Below are 22,656 nucleotides of genomic sequence, written 5' to 3' on the forward strand. Positions count from 1 at the left end.
GACAGTGGACCCCCCCACATGTGACCCCATTTTGGAAACAACACCCCTCACAGAATTTAATAAGGGGTGCAGTGAGTATTTACACCCCACTGGCGTTTGACAGATCTTTGGAACAGTGGGCTGTGCAAATGAAAAATAAAATTTTTCATTTTCACGGACCACTGTTCCAAAAATCTGCCAGACACCTGTGGGGTGTAAAAGCTCACTGTACCCCTTATTACATTACATGAGAGGTGTAGTATCCAAAATGGGGTCACAAGTGGGGGGGGTCCATTGTTCTGGCACTATGGGGGCTTTGTAAACAAACGTGGCCTTCAATTCCAGACATATTTTCTCTTCAAAATCCCAATTGCGCTCCTTCTCTTCTGAGCATTGTATGGGGTATGTTCTTACTCAGAAGAGATGGGGTTACAAATTTTGGGGGGCTTTTTCCTAATTTCCCTTGTGAAAATGAAAAATTTTGGATAACATCAGCATTTTTGTGAAAACATTTTTTTTTTCATTTCCCATCCAAATTTAACGAAAATTCGTCAAACACCTATGGGGTGTTAAGGCTCACTATAGCCCTTGTTACGTTCCGTGAGGGGTGTAATTTCTAAAATGGGGTCACATGTGGGTATTTATTTTTTTGTGTTTGGTCAGAACCGCTGTAAAATCAGCCACCCCTGTGAAAATCACCAATTTAGGCCTCAAATGTGCATAGTGCTCTCTCACTCCTGAGCCTTGTTGTGCGCCCGCAGAGCCTTTTACGCCCACATATGGGGTATTTCCATACAAATTTTGGGTGTCTTTTTTCCCTTTTACCGCTTGTGAAAATAAAAAGTATGGGGCAACACCAGCATGTTAATGTAAACATTTTTATTTTTTTACACTTACAGGCTGGTGTAGCACCCAACTTTTCCTTTTCATAAGGGCTAAAAGGAGAAAAAGCGGCTGGCTAGTTATCCTTTAGATCACTGCTGTCAAAGTTGACAGCAGCATCTAAAGGGACCTGTTAACCATCCCTGGTGGTCTAGTGGGGTGTATGCCCGACCCCGCAATGCATCCACTGTGGAGGTAGCCGGAGGGCTTGATTGACCCTTCCTTGAGCAGGCTTAACCAAATGAACACAGATCAATGGAGTTCAATAGAACTGCATTGATCTGTATGAGGAATCTCATGATTCCTCCTAATAAAGTATATAAAAAAAGTTTTAAATAAAAGTTTTTAAAAAAAACACACCCATTAACCCCTTCCATATTAAGTTCATATCACCCCCATTTCCCATGTTCCATACATAAAATATGTTAACATAATAAAAATAAACATATTTGGTATTGGCGCGTGCGTAATTGTCCAATCCATTAAAAAAAAACATTATTTATCCCGTAAAAAAAAATGTAAAAAAAAAAATATATCAAGTCAAAGAATTGTTTTTTTAGGTTAACATCATATCCCAGAAAAAGATTAACAAAAAATGTTCAAAAAGACTGAACAATACCAAAATGGTACTGACACAAACAGCAGATTACAGCCCAAAAAATGAGCCCTCGTACAAATAATAGAAATAGAAAATAGAATGTTATAGGGGGTCAGGATTTTTTTTTTTTTTTTTTTATTAAAAAGTTTAACTCAGTAAAACATGATGGAAACTAAACAAATTTGGTATTGGCATAATAAGGCTGACCTAAAGTATCAAAATAATATGTTAGTTTGACCACAAAGTGAATGGCGAATTGAATTTGCCCTCACAAATAACTTTTTTATGGTTTCAGAGTTGTGAAAAAATGAAAGGTGTCATTACAAAGTATACATGGCCCCACAAAAAACAAGCCTCATATGAGTCTGAACGTGGAAAAATAAGAGTTATGGCTATTATAGGGCGAGGAAGAAAAAACTAAAAGTGCAGAAACTTAGAAAGACATTATTTACGTACTATTTTGGTTGAAATTATTTTTTCTACCAGGACAAGTAGATTTTCATTAAGGAGACAAGTAGATTGTGTTCAGTTTTAGTCCCTTAGGCAAGTAGATTTTGTTTTAAATTTCCACAACCCTGTAGTAGTAGTATCATTAAAACTAACATTATAGAAAATATTATCAGTCTACAACAATGGTGACTTAATTATAATTGTATTACATAATCTGGTAGTGCATTTTTAAAGGAGAACTCCGGTATGGGTGGGGAAAAAACAACTTATCCCCTATCCTAAGCATAGGGGATAAGTGTAGATCGCGGGGGGTCCGACAGCTGGGGCCCCCTGCGATCTCCTGTACAGGGACCCGGCTCGCTCCTGCTCAGTGCAGGAGCCGAGCGTTTTCGACCACAGCCGAAGCTGCGGCCGACACGCCCCCTCCATTCACTTCTATGGCAGGGCTGGAGATTGCCGAAGGCAGCACTCCAGCCCTGCCATAGAAGTGTATGTAGGGGGCGTGTCGGCCGCAGCTTCGGCTGTGGTCGAAAACGCTCGGCTCCTGCATTGAGCAGGAGCGAGCTGGGTCCCCGTACAGGAGATCGCAGGGGGCCCCAGCTGTCGGACCCCCCGCAATCTAACACTTATCCCCTATGCTTAGGATAGGGGATAAGTTGTTTTTTCCCACCCATACCGGAGTTCTCCTTTAAGTAGAAATAAATCTGTGGTACTTAAAGGGGTACTCCGGTGAAAACCTTTTTTCTTTTAAATCAACTGGTGGCAGAAAGTTAAACATATTTGTAAATTACTTCTATTAAAACATCTTAATCCTTCATGTACTTATTAGCTGCTGAATACTACAGAGGAAATTCTTTTCTTTTTGGAATGCTCTCTGATGACATCACGGCCACAGTTCTCTCTGCTGACGTTATTATAATAATAATAACGTTTTATTTATTGTTGTCCTTAGTGGGAATTGAACCCAAGTCCCCAGTACTGCATGGCAGCAGTGCTAACCACTGAGCAACCATGCTGCCCTTAGCATACATCTGCTATGCATGGTTGCTAAAATGGACAGAGATGCCAGCAGAGAGCACTGTGCTCGTGATGTCATCAGTGTTCCAAAAAGAAAGGAATTTCCTCTGTAGCATTCAGCAGCTAATAAGTACTGGAAGGATTAAGATTTTTTAATAGAAGTAATTTACAAATATGTTTAACTTTCTGCCACCAGTTGATTTAAAAGAAAAAAGGTTTTCACCGGAGTACCCCTTTAATTTGGGGAAGATATCTGGCAGTACATCTTTAAGTACAATATAGGATTTACTGTATATAATCTCTAGTACTTAATTTAGAGGAAATATCTGGTAGCACATTTGTTACGCCGAGCGCTCCGGGTCCCCGCTCCTCCCCGGAGCGCTCGCCACATCCTCGCTACTGCAGCGCCCCGGTCAGATCCACTGACCGGGTGCGCTGCGATACCGCCTCCAGCCGGGATGCGATTCGCGATGCGGGTGGCGCCCGCTCGCGATGCGCATCCCGGCTCCCGTACCTGACTCGCTCTCCGTCGGTCCTGTCCCGGCGCGCGCGGCCCCGCTCCCTAGGGCGCGCGCGCGCCGAGTCTCTGCGATTTAAAGGGCCACTGCGCCGCTGATTGGCGCAGTTGGTCTAATTAGTGTGTTCACCTGTGCACTCCCTATGTATACCTCACTTCCCCTGCACTCCCTCGCCGGATCTTGTTGCCATCGTGCCAGTGAAAGCGTTCCCTTGTGTGTTCCTAGCCTGTGTTCCAGACCTCCTGCTGTTGCCCCTGACTACGATCCTTGCTGCCTGCCCCGACCTTCTGCTACGTCCGACCTTGCTCTTGTCTACTCCCTTGTACCGCGCCTATCTTCAGCAGTCAGAGAGGTTGAGCCGTTGCTAGTGGATACGACCTGGTTACTACCGCCGCTGCAAGACCATCCCGCTTTGCGGCGGGCTCTGGTGAAAACCAGTAGTAACTTAGAACCGGTCCACTAGCACGGTCCACGCCAATCCCTCTCTGGCACAGAGGATCCACCTCCTGCCAGCCGAATCGTGACAGTAAATCCGGCCATGGATCCCGCTGAAGTTCCACTGCCAGTTGTCGCCGACCTCACCACGGTGGTCGCCCAGCAGTCGCAACAGATAGCGCAACAAGGCCACCAGCTGTCTCAACTGACCGTGATGCTACAGCAGCTACTACCACAGCTTCAGCAATCATCTCCTCCGCCAGCTCCTGCACCTCCTCCGCAGCGAGTGGCCGCTTCCGGCCTACGACTTTCCTTGCCGGATAAATTTGATGGGGACTCTAAGTTTTGCCGTGGCTTTCTTTCACAATGTTCCCTGCACTTGGAGATGATGTCGGAACCAGTTTCCTACTGAAAGGTCTAAGGTGGCTTTCGTAGTCAGCCTTCTGTCTGGGAAAGCTCTGTCATGGGCCACACCGCTCTGGGACCGCAATGACCCCGTCACTGCCTCTGTACACTCCTTCTTCTCGGAAATTCGAAGTGTCTTTGAGGAACCTGCCCGAGCCTCTTCTGCTGAGACTGCCCTGCTGAACCTGGTCCAGGGTAATTCTTCCGTTGGCGAGTACGCCATCCAATTCCGTACTCTTGCTTCCGAATTATCCTGGAATAATGAGGCCCTCTGCGCGACCTTTAAAAAAGGCCTATCCAGCAACATTAAAGATGTTCTGGCCGCACGAGAAATTCCTGCTAACCTACATGAACTCATTCATCTTGCCACTCGCATTGATATGCGTTTTTCCGAAAGGCGTCAGGAGCTCCGCCAGGATATGGACTTTGTTCGCACGAGGCATTTTTTCTCCCCGGCTCCTCTCTCCTCTGGTCCTCTGCAATCCGTTCCTGTGCCTCCCGCCGTGGAGGCTATGCAAGTTGACCGGTCTCGCTTGACACCTCAAGAGAGGACACGACGCCGCATGGAGAATCTTTGCCTGTACTGTGCCGGTACCGAACACTTCCTGAAGGATTGTCCTATCCGTCCTCCCCGCCTGGAAAGACGTACGCTGACTCCGCACAAAGGTGACACAGTTCTTGATGTCAACTCTGCTTCTCCACGCCTTACTGTGCCTGTGCGGATATCTGCCTCTACCTTCTCCTTCTCTACTAAGGCCTTCTTGGATTCCGGATCTGCAGGAAATTTTATTTTGGCCTCTCTCATCAACAGGTTCAACATCCCTGTGACCAATCTCGCCAGACCCCTCTACATCAATTGTGTTAACAATGAAAGATTGGACTGTGCCGTGCGTTACCGCACGGAACCCCTCCTAATGTGCATCGGACCTCATCACGAAAAAATTGAGTTTTTGGTCCTCTCCAATTGCACTTCCGAAATTCTCCTTGGACTACCGTGGCTTCAACGCCATTCCCCAACCCTTGATTGGTCCACAGGAGAGATCAAGAGCTGGGGTACTTCTTGTTTCAAGGACTGTCTTAAACCGGTTCCCAGTACTCCCTGCCGTGACCCTGTGGTTCCTCCTGTAACCGGTCTCCCTAAGGCTTATATGGACTATGCTGACGTATTTTGCAAAAAGCAAGCTGAGACTTTACCCCCTCACAGGCCTTTTGACTGTCCTATTGACCTCCTCCCGGGCACTACTCCACCCCGGGGCAGAATTTACCCTCTGTCCGCCCCAGAGACTCTTGCTATGTCTGAATACATCCAGGAAAATTTAAAAAAGGGGTTTATCCGCAAATCCTCCTCTCCTGCTGGAGCTGGATTTTTCTTTGTGTCCAAAAAAGATGGCTCCCTACGTCCTTGCATTGATTACCGCGGACTTAATAATATCACGGTAAAGAACCGCTACCCCCTACCTCTTATCTCTGAACTCTTTGATCGCCTTCAAGGTGCCCACATCTTTACCAAACTGGACTTAAGAGGTGCATATAATCTCATCCGCATCAGGGAGGGGGATGAATGGAAAACTGCATTTAACACCAGAGATGGACACTTTGAGTATCTGGTCATGCCCTTTGGCCTGTGCAACGCCCCTGCCGTCTTCCAAGACTTTGTTAATGAAATTTTTCGTGATCTCTTATATTCCTGTGTTGTTGTGTATCTGGACGATATTCTGATTTTTTCTGCCAACTTAGAAGAACATCGCCAGCATGTCCGCATGGTTCTTCAGAGACTTCGAGACAATCAACTTTATGCCAAAATGGAGAAATGTCTGTTTGAATGTCAATCTCTTCCTTTCCTAGGATACTTGGTCTCTGGCCAGGGACTACAAATTGACCCAGATAAACTCTCTGCCGTCTTAGATTGGCCACGCCCCTCCGGACTCCGTGCTATCCAACGTTTTTTGGGGTTCGCCAATTATTACAGACAATTTATTCCACATTTTTCCACTATTGTGGCTCCTATCGTGGCTTTAACCAAGAAGAATGCCAATCCTAAGTCCTGGTCTCCTCAAGCGGAAGACGCATTTAAACGGCTCAAGTCTGCCTTTTCTTCTGCTCCCGTGCTCTCCAGACCTGACCCATCTAAACCCTTCCTATTGGAGGTTGATGCCTCCTCAGTGGGAGCTGGAGCGGTCCTTCTACAAAAAAATTCTTCCGGGCATGCTGTTACTTGTGGTTTTTTTTCTAGGACCTTCTCTCCGGCGGAGAGGAACTACTCCATCGGGGATCGAGAACTACTGGCCATTAAATTGGCACTTGAGGAATGGAGGCATCTGCTGGAGGGATCAAAATTTCCAGTTATCATTTTCACCGATCACAAGAATCTCTCCTATCTCCAGTCTGCCCAACGGCTGAATCCTCGCCAGGCCAGGTGGTCGTTGTTCTTTGCCCGTTTTAACTTTGAAATTCATTTTCGCCCTGCCGACAAGAACATTAGGGCCGATGCTCTCTCTCGTTCCTCGGATGCCTCGGAAGTAGAGGTCTCTCCGCAACACATCATTCCTCCTGACTGTCTGATCTCCTCTTCTCCAGCCTCCATCAGGCAAACTCCTCCAGGGAAGACCTTTGTTTCTCCACGCCAGCGTCTCGGGATTCTCAAATGGGGTCACTCCTCCCACCTCGCAGGCCATGCGGGCATCAAAAAGTCCTTGCAACTCATCTCTCGTTTCTATTGGTGGCCGACTCTGGAAACAGATGTTGTTGATTTTGTGCGGGCCTGTACTGTCTGTGCCCGGGATAAGACTCCTCGCCAGAAGCCTGCTGGTCTCCTTCACCCTCTGCCTGTCCCCGAACAGCCTTGGTCTCTGATTGGTATGGACTTTATTACAGACCTACCCCCATCCCGTGGCAACACTGTTGTTTGGGTGGTCGTTGATCGATTTTCCAAGATGGCACATTTTATTCCTCTTCCTGGTCTTCCTTCAGCGCCTCAGTTGGCAAAACAATTTTTTGTACACATTTTTCGTCTTCACGGTTTGCCCACGCAGATTGTCTCGGATAGAGGTGTCCAATTCGTGTCAAAATTCTGGAGGGCTCTCTGTAAACAACTCAAGATTAAATTAAACTTCTCTTCTGCTTATCATCCTCAATCCAATGGGCAAGTAGAAAGAATTAACCAGGTCCTGGGTGACTATTTACGGCATTTTGTTTCCTCCCGCCAGGATGACTGGGCAGATCTTCTACCTTGGGCCGAATTCTCGTACAACTTTAGAGTCTCTGAATCTTCTGCTAAATCCCCATTTTTCGTGGTGTACGGCCGTCACCCTCTTCCCCCCTCCCTATTCCCTTGTCCTCTGGTTTGCCCGCTGTAGATGAAGTGACTCGTGATCTTTCCACCATATGGAAAGAGACCCAAAATTCTCTTTTACAGGCTTCATCTCGCATGAAAAAGTTTTCCGATAAGAAAAGAAGAGCTCCCCCCATTTTTGCTCCCGGAGACAAGGTATGGCTCTCCGCTAAATATGTCCGCTTTCGTGTCCCCAGTTACAAACTGGGACCACGCTATCTTGGTCCTTTCAAAGTCTTGTGCCAAATTAATCCTGTCTCTTACAAACTTCTTCTTCCTCCTTCTCTTCGTATTCCCAATGCCTTTCATGTCTCTCTCCTTAAACCACTCATCATCAACCGTTTCTCTCCCAAAATTGTTTCTCCCACTCCTGTTTCCGGTTCTTCTGACATCTTCTCAGTTAAGGAGATACTGGCCTCCAAGACGGTCAGAGGGAAAAAAATTTTTTTAGTCGATTGGGAGGGCTGTGGTCCTGAAGAGAGATCCTGGGAACCTGAGGACAACATCCTAGACAAAAGTCTGGTCCTCAGGTTCTCAGGCCCCAAGAAGAGGGGGAGACCCAAGGGGGGGGGGTACTGTTACGCCGAGCGCTCCGGGTCCCCGCTCCTCCCCGGAGCGCTCGCCACATCCTCGCTACTGCAGCGCCCCGGTCAGATCCACTGACCGGGTGCGCTGCGATACCGCCTCCAGCCGGGATGCGATTCGCGATGCGGGTGGCGCCCGCTCGCGATGCGCATCCCGGCTCCCGTACCTGACTCGCTCTCCGTCGGTCCTGTCCCGGCGCGCGCGGCCCCGCTCCCTAGGGCGCGCGTGCGCCGGGTCTCTGCGATTTAAAGGGCCACTGCGCCGCTGATTGGCGCAGTTGATCTAATTAGTGTGTTCACCTGTGCACTCCCTATGTATACCTCACTTCCCCTGCACTCCCTCGCCGGATCTTGTTGCCATCGTGCCAGTGAAAGCGTTCCCTTGTGTGTTCCTAGCCTGTGTTCCAGACCTCCTGCCGTTGCCCCTGACTACGATCCTTGCTGCCTGCCCCGACCTTCTGCTACGTCCGACCTTGCTCTTGTCTACTCCCTTGTACCGCGCCTATCTTCAGCAGTCAGAGAGGTTGAGCCGTTGCTAGTGGATACGACCTGGTTACTACCGCCGCTGCAAGACCATCCCGCTTTGCGGCGGGCTCTGGTGAAAACCAGTAGTAACTTAGAACCGGTCCACTAGCACGGTCCACGCCAATCCCTCTCTGGCACAGAGGATCCACCTCCTGCCAGCCGAATCGTGACAACATTTTAAGGTACAATATAAAATGTAATGTCTATTTTAGGAAATTTGAAGGTTTCTTTGTGGATATACTTTTATTTTGTCAGTTAGATGGTAAAAGACAAAACTATGCTATATACATTATATGTATGCACTTATATACATAGAACACGCCCCGTTTTCTGCAGAAGAAGGGAGGATACTCTATATTATAGAACCTACAATCTCAACCTGGAGATTAGGGAAGGATTAATTCACTATACATTCTAATTCAGGGGTCTCAAACTCAAATTATCTGTGAGCCACTGGAGGTAGTGGCTGGGTGAGGCTGGGCTGCATGCGCCCCTTACACATAATGCCCCCATTATATGCCCCTCACATATAATGCCCCCATCATGCGCCCCTCACATATAATGCCCCTATCATGCACCCCTCACATATAATGCCCCCATTATTGGCTCCTCACATATAATGCCCCCATCATGCGCCCCTCACATATAAAGCCCCTATCATGCACCCCTCACATATAATGCCCCCATCATGCGCCCCTCACATATAATGCCCCCATTATACGCCCCTCACATATAATGCCCCCATCATGCGCCCCTCACCTATAATGCCCCCATCATGCGCCCCTCACATATAATGCCCCCATCATGCCCCCCTCACATATAATGCTCCCATCATGCGCCCCTCACATATAAAGCCCCTATCATGCGCCCCTCACATATAATGCCCCCATCATGCGCCCTCACATATAATGCCTCCATTATACACCCCTCACCTATAATGCCCCCATCATGCGCCCCTCACCTATAATGCCCCCATCATGCGCCCCTCACATATAATGCCACTATCATGCGCCCCTCACATATAATGCCCCCATCATGTGCCCCTCACATATAATGCCCCCATCATGCGCCCCTCACATATAATGCCACTATCATGCGCCCCTCACATATAATGCCCCCATCATGTGCCCCTCACATATAATGCCACTATCATGCGCTCCTCACATATAATGCCCCCATCATGCGCCACTCATCATCCACCAGCAACACCCCCTCACCAGCAGTAGCACCCCCATCATCCACCAGCAACCCCCCTCCACATTCCCCCTACCTCCTGTGGTAATAGCATGAGCTGACGGATGATGGGGGTGCAAGGGGAGGGGGGGCATTAGGTAGGCAGCAGTTTCCCCACATTAGGAAGGTAGCAGTTTCCCCACATTAGGAAGGTAGCAGTTTCCCCACATTAGGAAGGTAGCATGTTCCCCACATTAGGAAGATAGGGGTTTCCCCACATTAGAAAGGTTGCATTTGATTTTACTTACCTTGGCAGCAGCTGCCCCACACTGGTCACTACAGCTACATTTACTATTAACTAAGACTCCCAAGTCCTTTTCCACATCAGTCGTCCCATTTAATACTTAATCCCAGCCTGCATATTTCCTCTCCATGTGCATTACCTTACATTTATCAGTGTTGAACCTCATCTGCCACTTCTCAGCCCAAACCTCCAACCTATCCAGATCCATTTGTAACAGTGCACTGTCCTCTATAGTGTTTACCGCTTTACAGAGTTTAGTATCATCTGCAAAGATTGTTACTTTACTATTCAATCCCTCTACAAGGTCATTAATGAATATATTAAATAGAATAGTACGCAAGACTGACCCCTGTGGTACCCCACTAGTAACAGTCACCCAATCAGAATAAGTACCATTAATAACCACCCTCTGTTTCCTATCGCTGAGCCAGTTACTTACCCACTTGCACACATTTACCCCCAGTCCAAGCATTCTCATTTTATGCACCAACCTTTTATGTGGCACCGTATCAAATGCTTTAGAAAAATCCAGATATACGACATCCAGCGATTGCCCCTGATCAGATTAGTTTGACAGGACCGATCCCTCCTAAAGCCATGCTGATATGGGGTCATACATTTATTTTTAATAATTACAAACAAGAAAAATCTAAAGCACACAAGGGCGCACACCAATAGATAAATGACAATAAATACTTTATTCAGATCATATGACAGTGTATGTAGCACACATTTAAAAACAATTAAAATATGGGAGCCAGATAGCATGGGGTCTCCCAAAGCCACTGTCATTTTTACAACTTTCTCAAAATCACACGGTCCTGTGTGTGATTTCAACTTTAGTCAGTAATTCATCATTTGCGCAATGTTGGCGCATATCTCATTTTTTTTGGCGCAAATCCCCGCCAAGAAATTTTGCACATGGAAAAATACATTAAGGCGTCAAAATACATTAAAACTTTTTTTTTGTGAAAGCAGCGACGCCTCCGGGGCTGCTCAATACTATCCTGCGACATAGTTGTCTCTGAGGAACCTTCACCCTCCGTTGAGCCAGCATTGGACATGGCCGCACAGGTTCAGGAAAGGTAAGCACTAAAGCAGTGTGGTCTCCAACCTGCAGACCTCCAGATGTTGCAAAACTACAACTCCCAGCATGCCCGGACAGCCAACGGCTGTCCGGGCATGCTGGGAATTGTAGTTTTGCAACATCTGGAGGTCCGCAGGTTGAAGACCACTGCACTAAAGTAACCAATAAATAAATTAAAAAAAACTACTCAAGTTGAAAATAAAATCCATTTCACATGGCGGCTATAAACCCCACAAAAGAAAATACGGTAACTCACGTCGCTTGCTGATATACTGCAGGAGGGACTCCGAAATGGCCGCTCTACAGGGTAAAACGCTCTGTCCTCTGTGGCGGTAAGTTCTGTGTAAAAGGCGCTGTGAACAGCTGATTTCAACATTTGAGCCAAAATTACTAACAACTTGCACCAAATGATAAATTTGGTGCATGTCCACGAAAAAGTGAAAAAAAAAAAAAAAAAAGAAAAAGAAACTGTCAACAGGCAAAATTGATAAATACCCCCCCTATGACCCTGGGGTATTCCTATAGTTATAGAGTCTGGGTGCAGAAGGGGAATGCCTGTGATGTTGGTGCAAGCACCAGTGGCCAGACACATGTCTGCAATACTGCACACTGCAATAAACAGCACCTTTACTGCAGTGGTCTGTTTGTATAAGCAAATACAGGATATTGGGGGGGGGGGGTATTTATCAATTTTGCCTGTTGACAGTTTCTTTTTACCCTTTTTTTTCACTTTGGTTTTCGTGGACATGCACCAAATTTATCATTTGGTGCAAGTTGTTAGTAGTTTTGGCTCAAATGTTGAAATCAGCTGTTCCCAGCGCCTTTTACACAGAACTTACCACCACAGAGGACGCGTATTTTACCCTGTAGAGCGGCCATTTCGGAGTCCCTCCTGCAGTATATCAGCAAGCGACGTGAGTTACCGTATTTTCTTTTGTGGGGTTTATAGCCACCATGTGAAATGGATTTTATTTTCAACTTGGGTAGTTTTTTTTTTTTGTTACTTTAGTGCAGTGGTCTTCAACCTGCGGACCTCCAGATGTTGCAAAACTACAATTCCCAGCATGCTCGGACAGCCGTTGGCTGTCCGAGCATGCTGGGAGTTGTAGTTTTTGCAACATCTGGAGGTCCGCAGGTTGGAGACCACACTGCTTTAGTGCTTACCTTTCCTGAACCTGTGCGGCCATGTCCAATGCTGGCTCAACGGAGGGTGAAGGTTCCTCAGAGACAACTATGTCGCAGGATAGTATTGCGCAGCCCCGGAGGCGTCGCTGCTTTCACAAAAAAAATGTTTTTAATGTATTTTGACACCTTTACATTTTCTGACAGTGCTAAGTGTGTTTTCCATGTGCAAAGATCAATTGGCGCAAATGATGAATTACTGACTAAAGTTAAAATCACACACAGGACCGTGTGATTTTGAGAACATTGTAAAAATGACAGTGGAGAAGATGCGCCAAACTTTGGCGCAAAAAGACACTGCGCCAAAGTATTGCGCCAAAGTTACGTGAAAAAAACCACATACATTCTTTGATAAATACCCCCCATTGTTTCTATAAGGATTCAGGAGATGTAGTTGAAAGACAGGTTTTTTCTTAAAGGGGTACTCCGGTGAAAACCTTTTTTCTTTGAAATCAACTGGTGCCAGAAAGTTAAACAGATTTGTAAATGACTTCTATAAAAAAAAAATCTTAATCCTTCCTGTACTTATTAGCTGCTGAATACTACAGAGGAAATTATTTTCTTTTTAGAATTCTCTCTGATGACATCACAAGCACAGTGCTCTTTGCTGAAATCATTATAATAATAATAACTCTTTATTAATTGTTGTCCTTAGTGGGATTTGAACCCAAGTCCCCAGCACTGCAAGGAAGCAGTGCTATCCACTGAGCCACCATGCTGCCCTTAGCATACATCTCCTATGCACGGTTGCTAAAATGGACAGAGATGTCAACAGAGAGCACTGTGGTCGTGATGTCATCAGTGTTCCAAAAAGAAAGGAATTTCCTCTGTAGCATTCAGCAGCTAATAAGTACTGGAAGGATTAAGATTTTTTAATAGAATTAATTTACAAATATGTTTAACTTTCTGGCACCAGTTGATTTAAAAGAAAAAAGGTTTTCACCGGAGTACCCCTTTAAGCATATGAGAGGAGGTGGTAAGAGTCACAAGGGATGACTAGTTGAACTTCTGGAAGTTTTGCCCATATGTACACAGGATCTTTGGAGCTCATCCAGAGTGACCTTTGCATTCTTGGTTATCTCTCTCACTAAGACCCTGCTAACCTGATTACTGAGTGTGATGGGGCGGCAGCTCTAGGAAGTGTGCTGGTTATTCCTGTCGTCTTCCATAAGAAGGTCACTTCCATACTGAGGCCACTGTGCTCTTGGGAACTCTCAGTGCAGCAGAAATGTTTTTGTACTCTTCTCCACTCAATTCTGTCTCTGTGCTTTACAGGCAGTTTTTCCCCCTTGGTTTTTTGCTCTGATATGCATTGTCAGCTGTTAAAGGGGTAGTCCAGTGGTGAAAAACTTATCCCCTATCCTAAGGATAGGGGATAAGTTTGAGATCGCGGGGGGTCCGACCGCTGGGGCCCCCTGCGATCTCTCTGTACGGGGGCCAGGCTCTCCGGCCAGATAGCGGGTGTCGACCTCTGCACAAAGCGGCGGCCGACACGCCCCCTCAATACATCTCTATGGCAGAGCCGGAAATTGCCGAAGGCAGCGCTTCGGCTCTGCCATAGAGTTGTATTGAGGGGGCATGTCGGCCCGTACAGGAGATCGCAGGGGGCCCCAGCAGTCGGACCCCCACGATCTCAAACTTATCCCCTATCCTTAGGATAGGGGACAAGTTGTTCACCACTGGGTCACCACTGGACTACTCCTTTAAAGCTTACATAGACAGGACTGTGTCTTTGCTAATCCTGTCAAGTCAGTTGAATTTACCACAGGCAACTCCAAGCAAGGTGTAGAAATTGGAGACCCCTAAAGCTAAATTTCAAGCGTCATAGTAAAGGGCCTGAATAGTTATGTCAATATGAAATGTAACCTTTTTCCCTTTAAATAAATTTGCCCAAAATTTCCAAAATTCGGTATTCACGTTAACCTTATGAGGTACTAAATGCAGATTGATTGGGGGGGTTAATTTTGTTTATTTTTTTATTTATTTATTTTTTTGTACAAGGCTACAACATAACAAAATGTGAAAAAAGTTTTTCAGTTTGTGATACCCCAGCTTGGCATCCCAAGACTCTACTATGGGTAAAACTCACAGGGCAGATAACCCCAAGCCTTGCCACCATCATAATCCGTGAGCCTTATAAACAGACACTATCGCTGAATGAGTGATAAAAATCATCCTCCGCCACACCTCTAGGGCAATTTGATATATTGTAGCAACTATCACTGAAGAACACTGGTGTAGCTTTGTTACTTTTATTATATTTATACTAAAAAAAACGAATTCTGTGATTCTGTACTAGACTAACACATAGTTCTAATATACTTACCTTATTAGTTGACGGGCTACCTACCCAGAAATGGCATGATAACATAACAGGCCCTTTCCCTCTATGGCCCCTTACTGTACCATTCTTATCCAAGGGCTGTGTCTGGTTTTGCAGCTTAGATCTATTAAAGTTAATGGGCCTGACATGTAAAACTGAAGGAGCTAAGGCAACTTTCACACTATGGTTCATAAATCCGTTATAAAACATCCGTTATATTCAATTCTATACTGATTTACCGGACGATATAAAACGAATGAATAAAACTATTATAACGGATGAATAGATTTCTAACGTCCGTTAATTAAACGGATAAATGTTTATCCGTTATTATCCGTTAGTACCTTATTATTAACATCCGTTATATTCACCTTTGTTTGACCTCTCCCTACCTGTACACCTTGCAACAGCTGAAGCTCCTCCTCCTACCTGAAGGGGAGGTTATAAATGGATTCCACAATGATCCTGTCGCAGTCTGCATTTCAGCATTGAGAGGGAGAGTACTATCGTTTGCTTTGCTTGCTATCAGACTATCGGGGGGGGTTGCAGGAGGATGCACTACTGTGCCTACTCTGCCTCCTGGAGGGGGGGGGGGTGCAGGAGGGTGCACTACTCTGCCTCCTGGAGGGGGGGTGCAGGAGGGTGCACTACTCTGCCTCGTGCAGGAGGGTGCACTACTCTGCCTCCTGGAGGGGGGGGGGTGCAGGAGGGTGCACTACTCTGCCTACTCTGCATCCTGGAGGGGGGGTGCAGGAGGGTGCACTACTCTGCCTACTCTGCCTCCTGGAGGGGGGGGGGGGGGTGCAGGAGGGTGCATTACTCTGCCTCCTGGAGGGGGGGGGGGGTGCAGGAGGGTGCATTACTCTGCCTACTCTGCCTCCTGGAGGGGGGGGGGTGCAGGAGGGTGCACTACTCTGCCTACTCTGCCTCCTGGAGGGGGGGGTGCAGGAGGGTGCACTACTCTGCCTTGTGCAGGAGGGTGCACTACTCTGCCTCCTGGAGGGGGGGGGGGTGCAGGAGGGTGCACTACTCCATCTCGTGCAGGAGGGTGCACTACTCTGCCTCCTGGAGGGGGGGGTGCAGGAGGGTGCACTACTCTGCCTACTCTGCCTCCTGGAGGGGGGGGGGTGCAGGAGGGTGCACTACTCTGCCTCCTGGAGGGGGGGGTGCAGGAGGGTGCACTACTCTGCCTACTCTGCCTCCTGGAGGGGGGGGGGTGCAGGAGGGTGCACTACTCTGCCTCGTGCAGGAGGGTGCACTACTCTCCCTCCTGGAGGGGGGGGGGGATGCAGGAGGGTGCACTACTCTGCCTACTCTGCCTCCTGGAGGGGGGTGCAGGAGGGTGCACTACTCTGCCTCGTGCAGGAGGGCGCACTACTCTGCCTCCTGGAGGGAGGAGGGTGCACTACTCTGCCTACTCTGCCTCCTGGAGGGGGGGGGGTGCAGGAGGGTGCACTACTCTGCCTCGTGCAGGAGGGTGCACTATTCTGCCTCCTGGAGGGGGGGGGGGGTGCAGGAGGGTGCACTACTCTGCCCCGTGCAGGAGGGTGCACTACTCTGCCTCCTGGAGGGGGGGGGGTGCAGGAGGGTGCACTACTCTGCCTACTCTGCCTCCTGGAGGGGGGGTGCAGGAGGGTGCACTACTCTGCCTACTCTGCCTCCTGGAGGGGGGGTGCAGGAGGGTGCACTACTCTGCCTCGTGCAGGAGGGTGCACTACTCTGCCTCCTGGAGGGGGGAGGGTGCAGGAAGGTGCACTACTCTGCCTACTCTGCCTCCTGGAGGGGGGGGGGGGGGTGCAGGAGGGTGCACTACTCTGCCTTGTGCAGGAGGATGCACTACTCTGCCTCCTGGAGGGGGGGGGGGTGCAGGAGGGTGCACTGCTCTGGTTCTTGGGCTGTTAATAGTGTGCTATTAGGGGTGCTATCAGGCGTATGGCGGCGGATGAATAAGGATACCCAGAACAGACTCCTACTGCTGCCTCCTGCTGTCTGACCAGAAAGTAGAGGGGTGTGACAGGGGGTGTGAGCACTACTCAACTTTCCCATGTGACTTCAAGAGTGTGAAGTCTCTACTGAGCATGCTCAGTAGCACTAACGGACGTTAAATTAACGGACAATAACGGGTGTATTTTGTAACGTCCGTTACGCCATAGGCTTCAATGTTAATAATTAACGGACGTTCAATGTTAATTATAAACGGGAAAAAAATACTGCATGTCCGTTCTATTCTTCCTTTATAACTAACGGACGTTAGTTTAACGGAACCAAAAAGGTACAAAAGGAAGATTAAAAAATCCCATAGACTTTAATGGGATTTATTAACGGAAGTTTAAGGATCCGTTATAAAAGACTTTATAACGGAATTTCATAACGGATCTTTAAACGGAAGAACTTTATAGTGTGAAAGCAGCCTAAGCTGCAATACGAGCCCACAGACAGATGGGAAAGAGAAACAAACTTTTCTTTTAGCAATTTTGTTTAACCCCTTAAGGACGCAGCCCTTTTTCACCTTAAGGACTGAGCCCTTTTTCGCAATTCTACCACCGTCGCTTTACGAATTAATAACGCGGAAACGCTTTTACCGAATATTCTGATTCTGAGATAGTTTTTCGTGACATATTCTACTTTATTTTGGTGGTAAATTTTCGGCATTACTTGCATCCTTTTTTGGTGAAAAATCCCAAAATTTCATGAAAATTATGAAAATTTAGCATTTTTCTAACTTTGAAGCTCTCTACTTGTAAGGAAAATGGATATTCCCATTACATTTTATTTTTATTCACAAATACAATATGTCCACTTTAGGTTGGCATCATAAAATGGACATATTTTTGCTTTTTGAAAAAATTAGAGGGCTTCAAATTAGAGCAGCAATTTTCAAAAAATTCATGAGAATTGCTAAATCTGAAGGGACAGATGTTACAGAACTACAACTCCCACCATGCCTGGGCAGTCCAGGCATGCTGGGAGTTGCAGTTTGGCCTTCCTAGTGGTTGCCACAGTAAAGATCACTTTACTTTCACTTTCAATTCCCCCCCCCACTGTAGTTTCCCTACCTGACCCAGGATCTAGCAGTCTCCAGCGACAATCGGGGATCTCCAGGCATCTTCTCCTGCAGGTAATGGCCTCCATCTTCTTCCCACGATCCCCTCGACATCCAGGGGTGGGCAGAACGGGGGGTTGCCATGGCAACCCACTGTCCTGCTCTGCCATTGGTCAGAATCAGTTCTGACCAATGGCAGGGGATAGGATGAGATCGCAGCTCTGCGACCTCACTCCTAGCCCTCAAGATGATCGGGGCTGTCCCTGACAGCTCCGATCATCGCTATTTTTCGGATGATCGGGACACCAGAGACCCGATCAGCCCGGAATAGCAGAAAATCGCATGTCTGAATTGACATGCGATTTTCTGCGATCGCCGACATGGGGGCCCCCCTCTCAGGAACCCCCTGGGCGATGTGCCGGGGTGCCTGCTGAATGATTTCAGCAGGCATTCCGGTCCGGTCCCCAACCGGCTAGTGGCGGGGACCGGAATTCCCACGGGCGTATGCATACGCCCCACGTTATTAAGGACTCGGGATGCAGGGTGTATGCATACGCCTGGCGTCCTGAACAGGTTAAGATAAACTCTTGATATGTTTAAAGAGTACCTGTTATTAACAGAAACTTTTAATATGTTGTTCATAATCATTAATGAAGAGATATTGTAATATATCTTCATTAAAAAATATTAATATTTATACCAGTTTTTTCATTTTATACTTTTGGCCACTAGGGGTCTCTCTTCTATGCCTGGTCTGCAGGCAGCTTCCTATGCTTTTCATAGTAAGTGTACAGCTTTTAGGACTAATGCTGAAAGGGCACTGGTCCTTCCACAGGAAGTTCAGAACTCTCAGCTCAGGACTCGCACCCAGCCTGTGAGCTACAAGCCAGTCACCTCCCCCTCCCCCCTGCTCTGTGTTCTCCGTGCCCCTCACCACATGTTATCTTATACATTGTATTATCTCACTGCACTCCCTGCTCAGTGCCCCCCCCCCAACATTCATCTTAATCACTGCCTCTGTAATTGCTCCCACCGCCCCTGTTTCTCAGCATTGACTTTTTAGTGCAGAGAGACACAGGAGATAGAGACAGGCTGCCGTCCCTCCCCTGTACTTAGTCTGTATGCACACTGCAGAGCAGTGTTTCCCAACCAGGGTGCCTCCAGCTGTTGCAAAACTACAACTCCCAGCATGCCCGGACAGCTGTTGGCTGTCTGGGCATGCTGGTAGTTGTAGTTTTGCAACAGCTGGAAGTACCCTGGTTGGGAAACACTGCTGCAGAGGGAGAGCAGCATCCAGGAAGACTGGCAGAAGCAGAGTCCCGGCCAGGCTTCATGTGACATCATGCCTGTCGGGACCCGCCTCCTTCCACCCCCCAGAAAGACAGTGCTCCTGAGCTAATGAAGAGGGATAAAAAAAGGTATTTCCACAGCGTTTTAAACCTCAATAAACACAGGGATAAGCATAGTTAGAGTAAGGGACAGATGGAGAGGGGGATCAGGGAAAGTTTAGATGATGACAGGTACTCTCTAACTGTTTTTTTTCTAATCATTGTCCATTACAAATGTGTTAAATTACACTTTTATATTACACTTTAATGACAGTGGCATTTGTTTGTCATTAGGTGGATGGATCGTTCTCCGATTGACTTTGTTGCCTGGAAGGAAAACCAACTTGACTTTGTCCATAGAAATGAGTTGTGCACTGATTTGGTTACATACAATGGTATGGCTTAAATCTCTACATTTCTATATGTAACAAAACCATGTAAATTTGCAACTTTGTTTTTGCCTCACTTTTTCCTGAAAGTATTTCTCAGTTTGGCTGCGTTCACACGGCCCGTCTAGACCCGTCCCGTTCTTCTCCCGTCAAAGATTAAAAAACGGACTTTAAAAAAAACGGACAATAACGAATGGAAACGGATGTTATCCCCTTGTATCCATTTTTGTTCAGTTAATAAACCCCCCCAAAAAAATTTTTTGGTTCTGCAAAAGTAAAAACGGATGAAAAAACGGATTGAAAAAACAGATGCAAACGGATGACATTAAAGGCTCATCCGTTTTCCATAGACTTCAATGTTAAATTTACTGTATCCGTTTTTTCTTCCGTTTTTTGGACGGAAGAAAAAAGACTGCGTGTGCCGTTTTTTCTGCCGTAAAAAAAAAAAACAGAAATGAGTGCAGACGGGTGCAAAAGGATTGTAAAAAAATCCCATTCACATGAATGGGATTTTTTTTTTAACCGTTTTGAATCCATTTAAAGCCTGCAAGAAAGGGAACAAAACGGGGATAAAACAACGGGGACAGACGGCCGTGTGAACGAGCCCTTATAGGGATAGACCATGTTGCTGCTATAGGAGAGGAAGCCTAAACCGGGCTGTAAATCTGGGAAGTATTCTTCATTCCACAAGTCCCTACGGATAAGAGTGTGAAGAATGAACCCACGGAAAATGAAACCAAATAAATGGTTAGGGTTTTGTAAGTGTTAACCAGAACCACAGGCTAGCCCAATTTGCTATGGGGAATCCCTTACTTCTATGTTAATTCTTGCACTCAATTACAGTACACCAAAAACAGCATATACAATAGTGGAGGGGAAAGCAAAAGAGGCAGTTCTCTAAAAATAAAAAAAAAATAAAATACAGATCTGGGAAATGTTTCTATTGCCAATAAAATTTGCAAGTTTTCTTCAGTATTTGAATTACATAATGAAATGTAATGGTGCAAAATAATACCCCATAACTTGAGGTGTATTCTTTTATTATTCCTAATAGGTCCAAAGTTCTGGTTTGATTATTTTCACAGTATACACAGTATTTTCACAGGGATCAGAGCTGGTGTTGAGCGAATTGAACTGTAGAACCAATATTTTTACTTTAAAGGGGTATTCAACTGCCCCAGCGTCCAGAACATTTTGTTCCGAATGTTGGGTGCAGGCTGCGGGGGTCGTGAAATCACAGCCACGCCCCCTATTGATGTCACGCAACGCCCCCTCAGTGCAAGTCTATGGAAGGGGGCGTGGTGACTGCATTTTGTTCCGAACGCTGGGTGCGGGCTGCGGGGGTCGTGACGTCACGGCCATGCCCCTCGTGATGTCACGCAACGCCCCCTCAGTGCAAGTCTATGGAAGTGGGCGTGGTGACTGCATTTTGTTCCGAACGCTGGGTGCGGGCTGCGGGGGTCGTGACGTCACGGCTAGGGTTGCCACCTTTCCCTCAGAAAAATACCGGTCATGGGTGTGGCTATGTGGGGGTGGAGCTACAAAAGGGGAGGGGCCAGATTGCACAGGGGCTGAGGGATCAGGGGTTTAAGAAATGGCATGGGGATGGGAGGGGGGTTTAAGAAATGGCATAGGGGATTGGAGGGATACAATATATATGCGGGGGGAGTTTTCCTATATCGCACAAAAAAATTTACATTTAGAGAATACCTACCAAAACCCTATTTATGCCAGCGGCGGCGGTAGTGGTGGTGCACGACAGCAACGCTGGCTCTCTCTGATGATGAGTGACGTCCCCCTGCGCAACGTCAGATAAACAGGCTAATCAGACAGTATCACACATGACAGGATTAGATACACAGGCTCAGCAGACAGTATCACACGACAGGATTAGATACACAGGCTCAGCAGACAGTATCACACATGACAGATTTAGATGCACAGGCTCAGCTCACAGTATCACACATGACAGGATTAGATACACAGGCTCAGCAGATAGTATCCCACATGACAGATTTGGATATACAGGCTCAGCTCACAGTATCACACATGACAGGATTAGATACACAGGCTCAGCAGACAGTATCGCACATGACAGGATTAGATACAGAGCGCAGCAGATAGTTTCACACATTAAATCAGTGTTTCCCAACCAGGGTGCCTCCAGCTATTGCAAAACTACAACTCCCAGCATGCCCGGACAGCCAAATGCTGTCTGGGCATGCTGGGAGTAATAGTTTTGCAACAGCTGGAGGCACCCTGGTTGGGAAACACTGCATTAAATACACAATTTTGCAGAGAGGTCTCACCAGTCTCTTGTCTTCACTTTCTCCTTTCCCCGGGCGGCTCCAGGTTAAGGAATGTCCAGGGTTGAGGAGGAATGGGGTGGGCAATTATTTATCCCATGGGGCCACATGACAAACTAAAAATATTGTGGAGGGTCGGGTAGTTGTCCCCCAGATCAGGCAGCATAGTTGTCCCCCAGATTAGGAGCATAGTTGTCCCCCAGATTAGGAGCATAGTTGTCCCCCAGATTAGGAGCATAGTTGTCCCCCAGATTAGGAGCATAGTTGTCCCCCAGTTGTCCCCCAGATTAGGAGCATAGTTGTCCCCCAGATTAGGAGCATAGTTGTCCCCCAGATTAGGAGCATAGTTGTCCCCCAGTTGTCCCCCAGATTAGGATCATAGTTGTCCCCCAGATTAGGAGCATAGTTGTCCCCCAGTTGTCCCCCAGATTAGGAGCATAGTTGTCCCCCAGTTGTCCCCCAGATTAGGAGCATAGTTGTCCCCCAGTTGTCCCCCAGATTAGGAGCATAGTTGTCCCCCAGTTGTCCCCCAGATTAGGAGCATAGTTGTCCCCCAGTTGTCCCCCAGATTAGGAGCATAGTTGTCCCCCAGTTGTCCCCCAGATTAGGAGCATAGTTGTCCCCCAGTTGTCCCCCAGATTAGGAGCATAGTTGTCCCCCAGTTGTCCCCCAGATTAGGAGCATAGTTGTCCCCCAGTTGTCCCCCAGATTAGGAGCATAGTTGTCCCCCAGTTGTCCCCCAGATTAGGAGCATAGTTGTCCCCCAGTTGTCCCCCAGATTAGGAGCATAGTTGTCC

The 22,656-nt window shown here is 47.3% G+C and overlaps 1 protein-coding gene across 6 annotated transcripts in view; it reads left to right on the top strand.

The window, feature by feature from the left end:
• Positions 1-22,656, top strand: part of LOC130273041 (macrophage mannose receptor 1-like) — a 276,050-nt gene that overhangs the window by 136,819 nt on the left and 116,575 nt on the right. For all 6 annotated transcript variants that reach the window (XR_008843850.1, XM_056519198.1, XM_056519196.1 and 3 more), the window contains one exon: positions 19,459-19,559. Coding sequence is in view for 5 of the 6 variants with exons in the window: in XM_056519198.1 (XP_056375173.1) it covers positions 19,459-19,559 (101 nt within the window). In the remaining variant the exon portion in view is untranslated. The remainder of the gene's footprint in view (positions 1-19,458; positions 19,560-22,656) is intronic.

This window comes from Hyla sarda, chromosome 5 (genome assembly GCF_029499605.1).
Source record: "Hyla sarda isolate aHylSar1 chromosome 5, aHylSar1.hap1, whole genome shotgun sequence".
Taxonomy (NCBI): Eukaryota; Metazoa; Chordata; class Amphibia; order Anura; family Hylidae; genus Hyla; species Hyla sarda.